This window comes from Sarcophilus harrisii, chromosome 4 (genome assembly GCF_902635505.1).
Source record: "Sarcophilus harrisii chromosome 4, mSarHar1.11, whole genome shotgun sequence".
Classification (NCBI taxonomy): domain Eukaryota; kingdom Metazoa; phylum Chordata; class Mammalia; order Dasyuromorphia; family Dasyuridae; genus Sarcophilus; species Sarcophilus harrisii.
This window is the reverse complement of record NC_045429.1, coordinates 173,126,027-173,140,605: the sequence shown is the minus strand read 5'-3', so window position 1 is coordinate 173,140,605 and position 14,579 is coordinate 173,126,027. Positions and strand designations below refer to the sequence as shown.

Here is a 14,579-nt window from a genome sequence, read left to right as displayed (position 1 = left end):
TCCCTTTTGCTAAATAAATGGAGCATTACAGTTTCCTACAACATATAAGAGATGTTTGCTATGTTTGTTGCAACTGCTGGTTTGTGTTGAATGTCAGATATACTCTATGCAAACCCTTATACTGTCCCCCTCACATGAAATCACAATATCCCATTTCACTTTCATGGAAACTTTTTTCAATACTTTAATTTCTTGTCAACATCAATGGGTGCTTCAGTCTCTTTACACTTTTGTATGTTTCTCCCTTCCATCAGAAGTCAGGGGAGATGAAGGAAACATCAACAATGTAGACTGAGAAAAAAATTCCAATTAGACATTTCTAATTTGAGAACATAATTCTTTCTCACATGTAAGAAAATTCTTGTAAAACTGTAATTGGTTCTCTGAGACCACAAAAAAATCATTACCTTGACGGAACTACCATTTTATTTTTATATCCCCCACTAATAGTTGCTCTCAATTTAATAGATTATTAGATGCTCGGTCCATATTAATTTCTGTGAAATTTTGCACCTGTTTATCTCCCTTAAAAGTTGTTTCTAAAAATGTAATTTTCTCTTTTCAGTTGATTTCATAGGTGGATTCGACTCTTATGGCTATCAAGGCCCACAGAAGACATCTCATTTACAACTACAGCCCATGTACATGTAAGTACTTTGTTTTTGTTTTTACAATGTTTCTTGTATGTGTAGAAATGAGAAGGTAATTCAGAATTCATTTAGTTGACTGCCCCTGTTTTACATTTATCATTGCAGTTATATATTTGAACTCCCAAAGAATATGCATGTGATCAAGATTGATTAATTTAACAATGAGACTAACTATGAGACCTTAGGTCAGTCTATCAACTATTCTGAGCTTGAGAATTCTCATTTTCAAAATGAAGACCTTAGATTAAGATGCTTTCCATTTCTAATATTATATAATTCCACATTGCTGTGTCAGTTGCCCAGAAATTCAGTCAAATACACTTAGCTCCTTGAGGGCACGGATGGATAAACAGATTAAATTTGTTGTACCATTTAAAAAGTCCTGCTTTAATGATAATTATAATAATAACAAACCACTTTGCTTTTCAGTCACCATATTGAATGAGATATTTATTTTTGTAGACTTTCTAATACTTAGACTGATTTCTAAAATATAGGAGCTCTATTAATGTCTATGGAATTGAATAGGATTGAACGTGGAAAGGATGATCAGATTGCAGTCCATTAAATCAAGTGTTCCAGATTACTGATATAGAATTGGAGCTTATTTTCTTTTAAAGGCAAATTTCCTTGGAAAAACTGATCTATATCCATATCTACATATATATATATATATATATATATATATATATATATACACATATATGTGTGTGTATATATATATATATGTATGTATGTATGTATTGGCATCAACCAACTTCCATGGCAGCTTGACCTAGAAAATTATTTTAAACTAAAAGGAAAGGACAAAAGAAAACTACAAATTGACCATAAACTGGAGAAGCCACACTTATCTTTATCTGTTCAGTCTCACAAGTGAAGAGGTCAAATTTATTGCAGTAAACATTTATCGATTCACTCTTATTAGATGACTACAATGTCCAAGGCAATATACCCATTATGCATTCTAATCATTATGCTATGTGTGATGATAACTGAATTTCTGAAGGATTTTCCTCTATTAAATAAGAATTTACCAAAGATCTGTTTCATATAAAGTAATGTGCTATGAATTAAGAGGGATATACCAGTTTGTGCCCTCATGGAATTTGCAATGCATTTTAGGCATAAAGCACAGTTAGATCCAATGGGTAGAAACTTAAGAGAGTCAGATTTAGGATTAATATGGAATAAATTCCCTAATAATTAGGGCTACCCAAAAGTATAATGATCTACTTCAGGAGGAGATAGTGAGTTTTCCCATTAGTACTCTTGGCCATTTGCTGGAGATATAATGAAGGTGATAATTAGACTAATTAGAATAAGTATTGTTTTAGGAAGGCACTAAAGATTTTTAAGCAGGTAAGTGATTTGTCCTGTTCCATGTAGAAGAATAAATAGATAGGCATCAAAGAACAGAAAAGAACAGTACTAAGGAGGCTATTATTGATCAGGAAAACAAATTGAGAAGAGATAATTTTAAAATCATTGGATTTACTGAAACTATGAACAAAAATGAATCTAAACATATTGCAAAAACTTGTAAAAGAAACTGCATACATCTCTTAGAAACATAGGGCAAAAATGAAACAGAAAATGATCTTTCATCTCCTGAAAAATCCCCAAGTGAAAACTCCCAGAAACATTATCGTCAAAATCCAGAATTTCAGGTCAAAGACAAAGATATGGCAATTGGCTAGAAAATATTCATTCAAGTAATGTGAAGCCACAATTAGTATCACACACAATTTAGAAACTACTACTATTAAGGAGTAGAAAGTTTGGAATATGATATTCCAGAAGACAAGGTATATAGGCTTATAGCCAAGAAGAGCTTACCCTGAAAATAGCAGGGGGGAGGAATGAGTTTAATAAAAAGAGGACTTCCAAGTACTTCTGATAAAAAGGAATAGAGCTGCATAGAAACTTTTCAGTTCAAATACAGAAGAGATAGGAGATATAGGAGAGAAACAAAAAGTTAACTACAGATGAACAAATCTAAGGGATTAAATAATGGCTTACATTCTAATACAATGAGGTGATTCATTTTCCCCTCTGAACAGTATCATCATTAGAAGTTCTAGGAGGGATATAATTAGACAAAAAGTAGAGAACAGTTTGGTTATATCTTGATGATGTAAAAATAGAAAAGGAAAACAAAGATTAGAGAAAATTATTTTACATAATTGGGTACACAAAGAAGTCTATAGGAAGAAAGAAAGTAGCTTGCAGTTGAACCATATTCTTATTGAAACTTGCCAAAGGAAGGGAGTACATGCACTCAAAAACACACATACACACTCAGTTAAGTACAGAAATATAATGCAATCAGCTGGCAAATATAAGAGAAAGAAGAAAAGGCAATTCAAGGAGTAGATTAAAAGGGAGTTAAGCCCTAAACAAAACAAACTCTAATAATATATGAAAATATTTCTGGCTCTTTTTGAGGTGTCAAAAATAGAAATCTGAGAGGGTTCCTATCAGCTGGAGAATAGCTTAATAAATTATATTATATAAATGTGATAAAATGCTAAGAGAATGGTTTCAAAACTTACGAATTGATGAAGAATGAAGTGAACAAAACCAAGAGAACAATTTATACAATGAAAAACCTGGATACTCTGATCCAACCTAATGACCAATCATAATTCCAGAAGACTGATGAAAAAATGGTACTCCTCTTCTGATAGAGAGCTGATGGACTCATATTGCAAAACACACATACATGCATACACATAGGTGTATATTCAATTGTATAACTAGACAACAGAATATAATAAGTATATTTAGGAAGATGCTGCCATATATTTGTGTATATATGTATATAATGTTCTATCTATATGTACTTACACATCCATTTTACATGTATCTACTGTGTACATGTGTTTACATATAAATATATATAAATCTGATTTCTTATATTGGACATGTATAAAGTCAAAATGTGTTTATGTATATATGTATATGCATATATACACAATTTTTTTCTTTTAGATATGTCCAACACAAAATAATTTTTTTGCTTGAGTATACATGTTTATAACTGGGCTTTTTTTGTTTGTTTTTTCTGTGTGTATTCTCATGGCCAGTGGAGGGGGAGGGAAGTGAGCAGGAAATGAGAGGGAGAGAAGGCAATATTTTGCTAACTGAAAAAAAAAACAAAATTTAATTTTTGTTTACAAAAAGATAATTTTGGAGCTGATTGGAGAAAGGATTGGAATAAGAGAAGAGACAGAGACAGAAAGACCAACCAGGTTATTACATTAGTCCATTAATGATGTGATAAAAGCCTGTTCTAGAATGGTTACTGTATGTATACAGGAGGCATATAGGATTTGATATCCATGAGGCCCCGTTCATATAGCTTTCCTTCTAGGTCCTAAAATATAAAGTATATTGAGGAAGGTGCTATGTTACTACATACTAGGTCCAATCCTTGGACACAGCTTCTGCCTGGCTAGCGTTTACTATGGTTAGCCCTGACCCAGACCCACTATACTACTATTCCCATGACATCTTTTTACTGTATTATATCACTTGGCATGTGCCCACTACTTTCTAACTCTAGTTCTGAGGACAGTAATAAAATTGACACTTCCAAAACACTCCCCTCCAGCTAAAACTCCTCTGTACGTATGGTTTTCCCCTATTGGTTTCTTGAGGACAGAGACTTGCTTGCAATTGTATAAATATACAAAGTAATTGAAAGTAGTAAGCACTTATGTTTTTTTTTAATGCATTCATTCAAGAAACCAATTACAGTTGGAGAGATTTGAGGTAGTTTAAGATTTTAGATACAAAAATTAAAGGGACATTGGAGGTTATCTATTTCAATCTTTTCATTTCACAAATGAAGAAATTGAGACACAGACAGCTAAAATGATTTGCTCAGGTCCCACAAGTTGTTACAAGAAGAATTTGAATCTATGTCCTCCAATTAATTCCATTTCCACTGTATAGTGATGACTCACATAATATTAGACATGTAGATATGGCTTTGAAGAAAGTAAGGTCCCAAACATCCTTCTCTAATAAAAACTCCCATAAAGTTTTTTACTTGTGTTTTTAATGTCATAGTTTCGAAGTATAGAATCAGTTTCTTTATTCTGATGTGGCTTTTAAATCATAGATAATGAGAAAATTCTGCAACAAACTTACATTTAACACAGAAATAGATAATTTAAATTCAAAGATTTTTGTTTAAAAACTACTTTCTTTAGTCAAACTTTCTACTCAAGCTACTAACAAATCATGCAATATCTGAGCCTTAATTTCCCCTCTAACAAATGAAATATAATATGACATAACATCTAAGTGTTTCTCAAATGTTCTCATTAACATTTCCTTCCTTTTCTCCCTCCCTATATCTTGGTAATGCCTCTGGTGGGACTGTAAAATGAACACAAAGGAGACAGATTTTCAAAGATCTACAGACTAGATAATTATTCCCTAACTAAGCCAAAGTTAATGCTACAAGCATACATTCTACAGGTATTCTAACACCATGAATAGGCAGAAGACATTAGCATTAATCAAGACAATACTATGGGGCATCATTAATTCCACAGGAAAAATGTTCTCCTTTGAGTCTTGAGAAAATGACCAAATAATACTACAATGGGTTTTTACATTATTATGATGTGATTTGGTTAAAATGTTTTGACAATGTTCCTGTGTGATGACATTGGAGTAGGCAGTCACTCCTTTTCTATTTAATCATTATTCTTATAATTCACTCATTCAAGGAAGCCTATAGAAAAGAAATGTCCCAGAGTGTGTTGCTAGCTTATATACCAGGTGGTTGAAAATGAAGAGAGGAAAATATTTATAGCAGTACTTTTATTGTAGCAAAGAAGTGAGTCCTCATCAATTAGTGAACATTTGAACGAATTGTGGTATGTGAATGTAATGGAAACTCTATGAAAAAAAGCTGAATATAAAGAATTCAAAGAAGCATGAAAAGATTTATAGGAAGTAATTCAAAGGGAAGTTAGCAGAATTGAAAAAAAAAAGTAGTAATAAAAATAATATGAACAAAAATATACTTGAACAACCATAAGGTTTGAGTATAATACTAATGATCATTCTCAATCCCTGAGAAGAGATAATGAAAAGTACCTTTTTCTTCAGATGGAAGGGTAGGAAATTGTAGGAATAGAATTTTGCATATACAAGGCAGACTTAATCACTAAAGAGGAAGTTTTACTTCATAGATTTTCTTTGTTATAAGAGGGATATGTTGTTCATTGGGTGGAGAGAAAAGGATAAATCCAAATATGAAAAAAATAGGCATCATAAAACATTTTTAACTTAATGCAAAAAAAGAAATGTAAAGGGGAAAAAGTTGGTTATATTTATAGCTACAATGGAGGAAAAATGAGCATCACAAAGAAATCAAAAGATATATAAGAACATGTGTTTGAGACAAAGAAACCCAGAATGATGATTCTTAGAAATACAAATTTTTAATACTTAAGTGCTGCTTTCTTCCATATGTAAATGATTCTATTGTGTTGCAAGAGGCAAAATGCATATGCACACTTCTGTTTCTTTTATTAAATGCACAGAAGGAAGGCTGTCATAAGGCAGAAGCCAACAAATACATCCACATGTCACTCACAAAAAGCTGTCTGTAATCATGATCTCACATAATTTTAGCCCAAGCAAAAAATGAAAATATGCCCATGCTAAGGAACAGCCCATCAATACCCACCAGACCCGGCCATTCCTCTTACTCTGCTCTAGTGATACCCATTGTCTCTATCAGTCATTCATATGAATTTCCTCTTTGCTGATCAACAGATGCTAGTGAGAAGAAACAAATTAATGGGAAAAATACCAAAGAAAATTGAGATTCACAGAAACAAATGCTAATGATAGATAATAATATTTTAAACTTCTTTACCAACATACTCTTGTATTCTCTATTTTGAAAAATTGAACATATATATATATATATATACATATACATATATATAATCATACCTCAAAGGATAAGTAATCGACAGATACAAAGAGCTCTCAAAAGAAATGCAAACTATAAATCACCAAATAAAAAGTTTCTCTATTTATTAGACTCAATGTGACTCAAAAACACTTATTTAAATTCACACTTAAACTGGCACAAATGATAGGAGGTAGAAATTGAGTTGGACAAGCTACAGAAAGATATACATACCTATTAAATACACTGTTGGAGGAGTTATAAATTCATCTGATCATTTTGGGAAACAATTTAAAATTATGTTGATAAAGCAGTAAAATAACTATGGCTTTTGATCCAGAGATACTACTTATCTCTGGATGGAAGTCAGTTTCAGAAAGAAAGATGCCAATATACAAAATATTCAAAAAAGCACTCTTTCATTACATCAAAGAACTTGAAGCAATGTTCATGTCTATCAGTTAGTGAGTAAAGAGTTGATCATTTAAAAAAATAGATACATCCAGAGAACCATGTATATACATATATTAATTCAGAATATTATCATAATTAATTAATTAAGAATTAATTAATGCAGAATAAAGTAAGTAGAACTACGAAAACTATCTAAACACAAATATGTGTGACTATATAAATAAATGACATAATGTAAATGTAAAGAAAAAAATTTTCAACTCAACACTTTGTAGTTAATATGACCAAGTATTTCCCTGAAGAATAGCTGGGAAAATATAACTTCTTTCTTCACAAAGGTAGGAAAAAATAGGCATGTGTATGTCACTTCTTTTGATCTTTTTATTATTTATTATAGTAGAAGGTTCTCTGAGTAGGATAAGGGGAGGGATATGTGAAAAAGTAAAATTGGTAGAAACAAAAGATATCAACAATTTTAAAGAAAAGTATTTAGTCTAAAGAGAAGCATATTTATCACATAATATTTATTTCTATCATCTCTATCACAATTCATATCAAAATATTGTCATTTACAAAGAACACTTGGGTGCAAAGATGTAGAAATGTAGAAGGCATTATTCAAAGAGGCATTGTGGTACAATGAGAAAGGAATTTGATTTGGAGTCAGAAGTTCAATTCAATGTTGTTGTTTTTCCAGTAATCTTAAGTTTTTTGTAACCCTACAAGGTTTTTTTTTTCTTTTGCAAAAATGTTGGGGTGGTTTGCCATTTCCTTCTGTAGCTAATTTTCTAGTTGAGAAAATGAGGGAAACAGTGTTAGGTTACTTGCCCAGAGTCACACAGCTGAAAAGCATATAAGGCAAGATTTGAACTCTGGAAAATGAGTCTTCCTGATTCCAAGTCCAGTGCTATAGCCTCTGCATCACCTAAATTTAGATTGAAATCCCAGATTTGCCCCTTATTATCTCCTTTATTATTATCTATTATCTCATTATTTGCCCCTGTTTATCTCTTTATAAAAAGTGAGAAAGTTTTATGGTTCCCCCCAGCTTCAAATCTATGACTTGGTAAGTCTGAATTCATTGGATGGAGTAACCTACAAAGCAGCAATCTACCAGAATTTTAGTGTTTGTCTCTACTAGCACTTCTGCTCCCTCTGTCTTAGGAGTGTGAATGTATATGTGTGTGTGTGTGTGGATGAAATGCTGAATCACCTACATTTAAAACATAGTGATAGCTCTTTTAAAATATTCTAATAAAACTTATATATTAGCACAACTCGAAATAAAAAAGTCTAGAGTCACTGAATCTCAGAATAGAAAGAATTGTCAGAGATGATCTATTCTAGCCTCTGACCTACATTTTTACATACTACATATTACAAGACCATGAGCTCATTAAAAGCAAAATACTGTGCACTCTATTTTAAACAAAAGAATTAGAATATGTGTCAAACAAATATAAGAAATTGATTTTGGTTTCCTGGAATGTGGAAGATCAAATGGTAACAGAGTATTTTAACCTCATGTAACCTTAAAATAATTGCATCAGTGGAATAGAGTTAAGAAGGATTAAATCAGTCAACAAACATTTAAGTTAATATAATATGCTAGCATTAAGTGCTGAGGATACAAAGTATGATAAAAACCATTTTATCATACAAAAAGTACCTGCTCTTGAGGACCTTGCAATCTAATGGGGGAGACAACATGAAACCACTACATATAACAAGCTGTATAAAACATGTATTAGACATAATTAAGAAGGAAGGAGTAGCCAGGTGGCACAGTGGACATGTACCAATCTGAAGTCTGCTTCAGTAGGTGTATGACCCTGGACAAGTCACTTAACCCTGTTTGCCTCAGTACCTTATCTATAAAATGAACTGGACAAGGAAATGGCAAACCACTCACCAGTATCTTTGCCAAGAGAACTCAAATGAGAATTGAACAACAAACAGAAAGATGTCACTAGCTTTAAGGGGAATTAGGAAACTTCTTGCAGAAAGTAGGATTTTAACAAAGACTTGAAGACAGTCAGGAAAGCCAGCAAGAAAGATGAGAGAGGCAAGAATTCCAGACATGGTGGACAAAAAGTAAAAAATGTACAGTAAGAAACCATTGGTAACATTTCTTTAAAAATAAAGAGATCATTTGGAGAGAGTCAGATCAGAAGTCAAATTTCTTAACTACATAGTTAAAAAGAAGAGCATAAAGGAAAAAGAATATAGGCAGTGACTAAAAATAGACTATGGACTTCTCAAGAAACTTAGCCAGAAAGGAAAGAAAAGGTATAGGAATGTAGCCAGTAGAAATGGATGAATCAACCCAAGGATGCCTGAAGATGAATGAGACATGATCATATTTGTAGGCAGCTAGGGAAGCAGCCCATAGGAAAAAAATAAAAGATAAGTAAGGATGGTAATAATAAAGGGGACAATCTACTAGAGAAGAAAAGATGAGATCATATACTTGTAACCAACTGATTTTGCCTTAGTGACACCTGAGCATAGTTTAACTATAAGAGTATTCCAACCTCATGTCCCAAAACATAAACTGGCAGCATCCATGAGATGGGAATTCAAGGGGTAGGTGGGGATGCTTATAGAACACAAGATTTTGAAATTTACATAATAAAGAGCACTTTCCATGTTTCCTAAAAACATCCTCCAAATTATAGTCTAAGGAGAATTTAATCTAGAATAACTATTCTTATTATCTTATGCACATAGACTCATAAATTCAATGTTAAAATATACTTTTGAAGTCACTGATTTATCCAGTATGAAAAAGAACTGTCTCATGAAAGATTTGAATACAGGTATATTAGGTCAAATCCAGTATTCAATTGAATACCTTATTCTCTCTATTCTACTAATTCACACTCACCATCTGAATTTCTTTATTTTGATTTCTAACATTTTCCTAGATTTCTTTGGTTCCCTTCTGAAATTAGTTTATTTGTACTTTTTTTGGATGAGTGTCTCTTCCAAGTTTGTAGCACACAAGTATTTATTTATAGGATTATTCATTTAAAGCTGGAAGAATCTTTAGAGAACATTCTAATCCTACCCACTCATTTTAAAAATGAGAAAACTTGAGATTTGCAAAAGTTAGAGGACTGACCCAAAGTCACACTGGTAGCTGGTAATAGTATAAAGATATAAGTCCAATTCCCTAATTCTAGATTCAGTGTTCTTTCTATTCCACCCCACTGCCTCTAATCAGAAAGGCTAGAAAATTGATAGCTATTGTCTGTTCAAGCAAATGAATACTCAGCCCTCAGCCCAATACAAATCTAATTCACAGAAAATGACATAGGATCTCAGAGTTTCCAGTCTGTCATCTTTGTGTCTGTTTGCAACTTTCACATTTCTTTCTATCTACAAACCTTAAGATTTTCAAATCAAAGTAATTTACCAATATGGGCTGTTCACGCAAAGTAAAAACATACGCATATACCAACTGAAAAGAATGTGAGCTTCCTTAGACTAAGAGGAGGATGCTTTGATAGTGTGTGTCATTCTAGCTGCAGGGGTTTCCATTAAACATGACAGGAGTTGTGTGACTAAGACCCTGAACAATATTCTCAAGAAAGTCTTTTTTTTTTCTTCTTTTTCCTTTCTTTTTTTCTTTTTATTGCTCCCACATTCAGTGTTCAGAGATCCTCCTTGGTTAAAGTGGCTCTAACTTTTGTTGATTTGTAATTCTTCAGGTGTTCTTCTAGCTTATATTCAGTTAAGCCTGGAGAGAAAAGGATTTCATGTCTTACAGTTCAGCCATTTTCCCCTGTCATCTGAGATCCTCATTTATGTGGACTGAATACACATAGAAGAAGGATAGGTGCTGTCATCCATGAGACCATTCCATTAGAATATGCTCACATTACATTAGAATATGCAGAATTTGCTTTTACATTCAGTGACTTCCCTTCCTCTACAGATTTTTTTTTTTTTGTTTTTGGAGGGGGATAAGGGGAAGTAATCAGCAGCAAACAGGCTCATATACAGGAAATTCCCACAGAGAACCCCTGGAAGAGTTTGTATTCTGTCTCCTAACCTAAGTGAGCAGCAGCATTAAAAATAGTGGACTACTAAAGCCAAGAGATTTGAGGATGGGAGGAGTGAGGAAGAGGGGAAGAAAAGACCTTTCTTGAAATCTTTTTTGCTATGTCCTTCATTTGTTCTGCCCGTGCTTGGAGAAGAGAGGGAAGGTGATGAATTAAATCTCCTAATCCACCTCTGAGTTGTTCATAAACATCTTTTTTTTTTTTTTTTCCTTATCTCTCCTTTAGGTCCAAGTAAGCAATGTGACTTCAGTGTGTCAGCTCAAGGACCTTTCAAAGAACTTGTTTCACAATGGCCTCCTGTGTTTTACAAAGAGCAAGAAGCAACTTATCTGTGTTTAAAAAAATAAAAAACAACCACCACCAAACATAAGCTGAGACACAAAAATAACTAGTTCTACTTGGCCTCTTCTTCCTAACAAACACAGACAGATGCCCAGGAGACCCTGTCTTGGATTTCCTGCCAGGCCTTTGGAAGGTCCAAAAGGAGAAGTGTTGGTGACCCCTGCTGCCCATTCTTTCCCTTTACCTTCTGCATTCTTACTAATGGGAGAGCCTGAATTATGGTGTCATCCAGTTAAGAATCATCCGACAGCCCTCCACTCACCTGATAGCACCAAGTCTCCTTAGTGTAATTACAAAATAATAACAGTAATAATAATAATAATAAAATAATACCATGATGACCTTGTAACTGAAGTCTATACAGACGGCAGGTTGTTTGCCCTAAAGGCTGTACAGTACATACTTGCCTTAACCCATCTAAGTTGTACACACCAGAGAAACTCAGTGCAGGCTCTCTGAAGTAGCTTCCTTCAGGCTGCTGTTCATTCTGGGGAAAACAAACCAAGTTTTAAGTCAGCGTGTTTCATGTCAGGGAACAAGACTGCCTAGTTTCAGTAGCTCCAGAGCTTCTGTGGGATAAACTGCCAGCTGTCAGTGAAGTGCTTTACTATTGAGCCGACACAGTGGCCAAAAAGTAATGATAACAATAATAATCTTGACAATAACCTTTATAATACTAAATAAGGTCGTGGGGAAGGGACATGATGAGGGGGGAGGGGGTTGGGAAACACAAAGCAAAACTCATTAAACTACTAACCTTCCTGGAAACAGCTTCGTTAACCCCATTATTTTTATTTAGTGCACTCTAGGTGCTTTTCTAAGTAACTTCCAATATGTCTTTTACTAACTCCAGAAACATCTGCAGATTTCTATCAACAGAGGCCAACTGAATATGTATTAGCTATGTTTACTCTTTTATATCTAATTCAAATGGAAGATCTGATGTAAGTGAACCTTTTTTTTCTAACTTCCGCATATGAGATTATTTTTTGTGGGTGGGGGGTAGGGAGGGGAAATAGTTACCTTGGTGAAATATTTGAGATCTCTTTGTGGTATTTGGGGGATCTGTTGTGTGTTAGAGTGTGTATTTTAATCTTCCTGTATTATTGTGGCTGAAAAAAAACTGTGCTGTTATGTAGTTGGCAACAAGATGCCTTTGGGAACTTAATAGTAGGTCAATGTGTTTATGGAATACTCTGAACTCCTAGGAAATATCGTTTTGTTTTGAATTTGAGCTGTATTTTTTAGGCACTATGTGGCTTTCATTAGCGGTAAACATATTTGTTCAGGCTTTTCAGGAACTTGGATTGCCCTTGTTTCTTTTCTTGGAAACACCTTGGAACACTTCAGAAAATGGGGGGGGAAATAATGCCCTCCCAACACCTGTAAGGGACAAGTAAAATCCAAGTTTAGAACAGCTTAAGTTAGCAAAGAATCACTTTTTTTCCTATTTCTTACTCCTTAGTGGAGGTTCTGAGATTACTTGTATGGAACCTGAGCCTGCCCATATCTACAGAAGCAAGTCCTGTTTACTGTGTTTGCATGGATATCTGTATCACACACAAAAATATATATATATATTATATATATTTACTTTAAAAATTGTCTAGAAAACAGAGGAACAAAAGTCCTCCATTGGAAAGTAAGCTACAAAGACAGGTTCCAGGAATTATACTTGCATTTTTTTCTAGTGGCTTATACATGTGTGTCTATATATACATGTATAAAATATAAAATCTCAAATTCCTCAGTGAAACCTCTTCACATGCACATTTCCTGCATGTCTGAATAACAAATTGAGGGGAAAATATTGATCCCAAGCTGATTTTTTGGCATCAAAACATAAACGCAAAATTCAAGACAGGATCAGAATGACAACATTTTTATGAGATTTCCCTGTACATGCTTGTCATAATGAGGTTTTGCTGTAGCGTACATGTGTATGTATGTATGGGTGAGTACATATGCTCACCCAGCACATAATAGGCCCTCATAGTCCTCCTTTAAGTTGAAGCCAAGTCACCATCACCCCCTTCACACATTAAAACAAGAAATGATGTTGACTACTAAACAATGTTCAGTGGACAGAAATGTCATGGGAGCAATTCTGAGCACAGTAGTGTGACTATATCTGGAATAACATCCAAGTTATACAGCAGCTGTATCCTCCTCAAAATCCAGGAAAGAATGCTATTTTTCTAGGCTGGGCTTTTGTTATAAAACCTAATATTCAGAAGGCAAAAGGTATGATCCTGATGTGTCTTTTTCTTTCTTTTACTTGGCATTTGTTAATTCTGAATGTATTTTTAACAGAAGTGATTTTTTTGACTTATTAGTGTAATTTGCATTTTAAAAATAAATGAAAAAAAAAAGAAAACCATTCAGTGTCTGAGTTCTCCCTTGGAGCCCCTGCTGCTTCTCACACAAGTTGTAAGCAGTCTGGCAATATACTAGACTGTAGAATCCTATTACATTTACATGAAGGCAATGGTAAGGTCCTGAACCACACTGAAATGTGTCAGCAGTGAATAGAAATTGCCAGGTCATGGCATCATTTTAGCTCAGTCATAGGTAACACATATTTTCATTATCTCCTGACACTAAAAGGTTTCTTTTGTAAGACTGCCTGTAATAGACTTGCCGTCATTTGGAAAATATCATTTTATTTTACCTGCTCATCTGGAATTTTGAGTCAGTAGCAACCTGACAGTTGTCAAACGTGTGAGGCTAGTATATTAAATAACCTCTACTAAATTGGGCAAGGGATCAGACATTCCCACTGCCATCCAAGAAGATTATTCAAAATGGTCACTTATTTGCTCCTTCAATACAAGAATGCATTTATTATGACTAACAGTAGTAGGACTCATATCTATTTCAACAAATGACAACAATAGTATAATCCTTGGGAAGAGGAAAGCAAATAAAAATTATTAGAATTACATTTTTGGGGAGTTTAAAAGGAAGATAGAAACCCTCTACCTTTAAGTCACTATAGGTCTTTAACTCTTCAATGACAGAGGACAACCCCAAAAGCCTGTTATTCATGCTATCGTAGAGTACAAATTAGAAGGGAACTTACAAAGCCAGAATTCAACCTCCTCATTTAATATCTGAGGAAACTGTGACCCAGAGAAGCTAAGGTCACACAGACAATCATCA

The 14,579-nt window shown here is 33.8% G+C and overlaps 1 protein-coding gene across 2 annotated transcripts in view; it reads left to right on the top strand.

The window, feature by feature from the left end:
- NKAIN2 (sodium/potassium transporting ATPase interacting 2) overlaps positions 1-13,789 on the top strand; it is a 215,116-nt gene extending 201,327 nt beyond the window's left edge. The window contains exons 3-4 of one of the 2 annotated variants that reach the window (XM_031968411.1): positions 566-647; positions 11,301-13,789. In XM_031968411.1, coding sequence (XP_031824271.1) covers positions 566-647; positions 11,301-11,310 — 92 coding nt within the window. In that variant the 3' untranslated portion in view covers positions 11,311-13,789. Of the gene's footprint in view, positions 1-565; positions 652-11,300 lie in introns of those variants that run through there. The other variant, XM_031968412.1, reaches the window with a different exon arrangement.
- Positions 13,790-14,579: the final 790 nt, after the last annotated feature.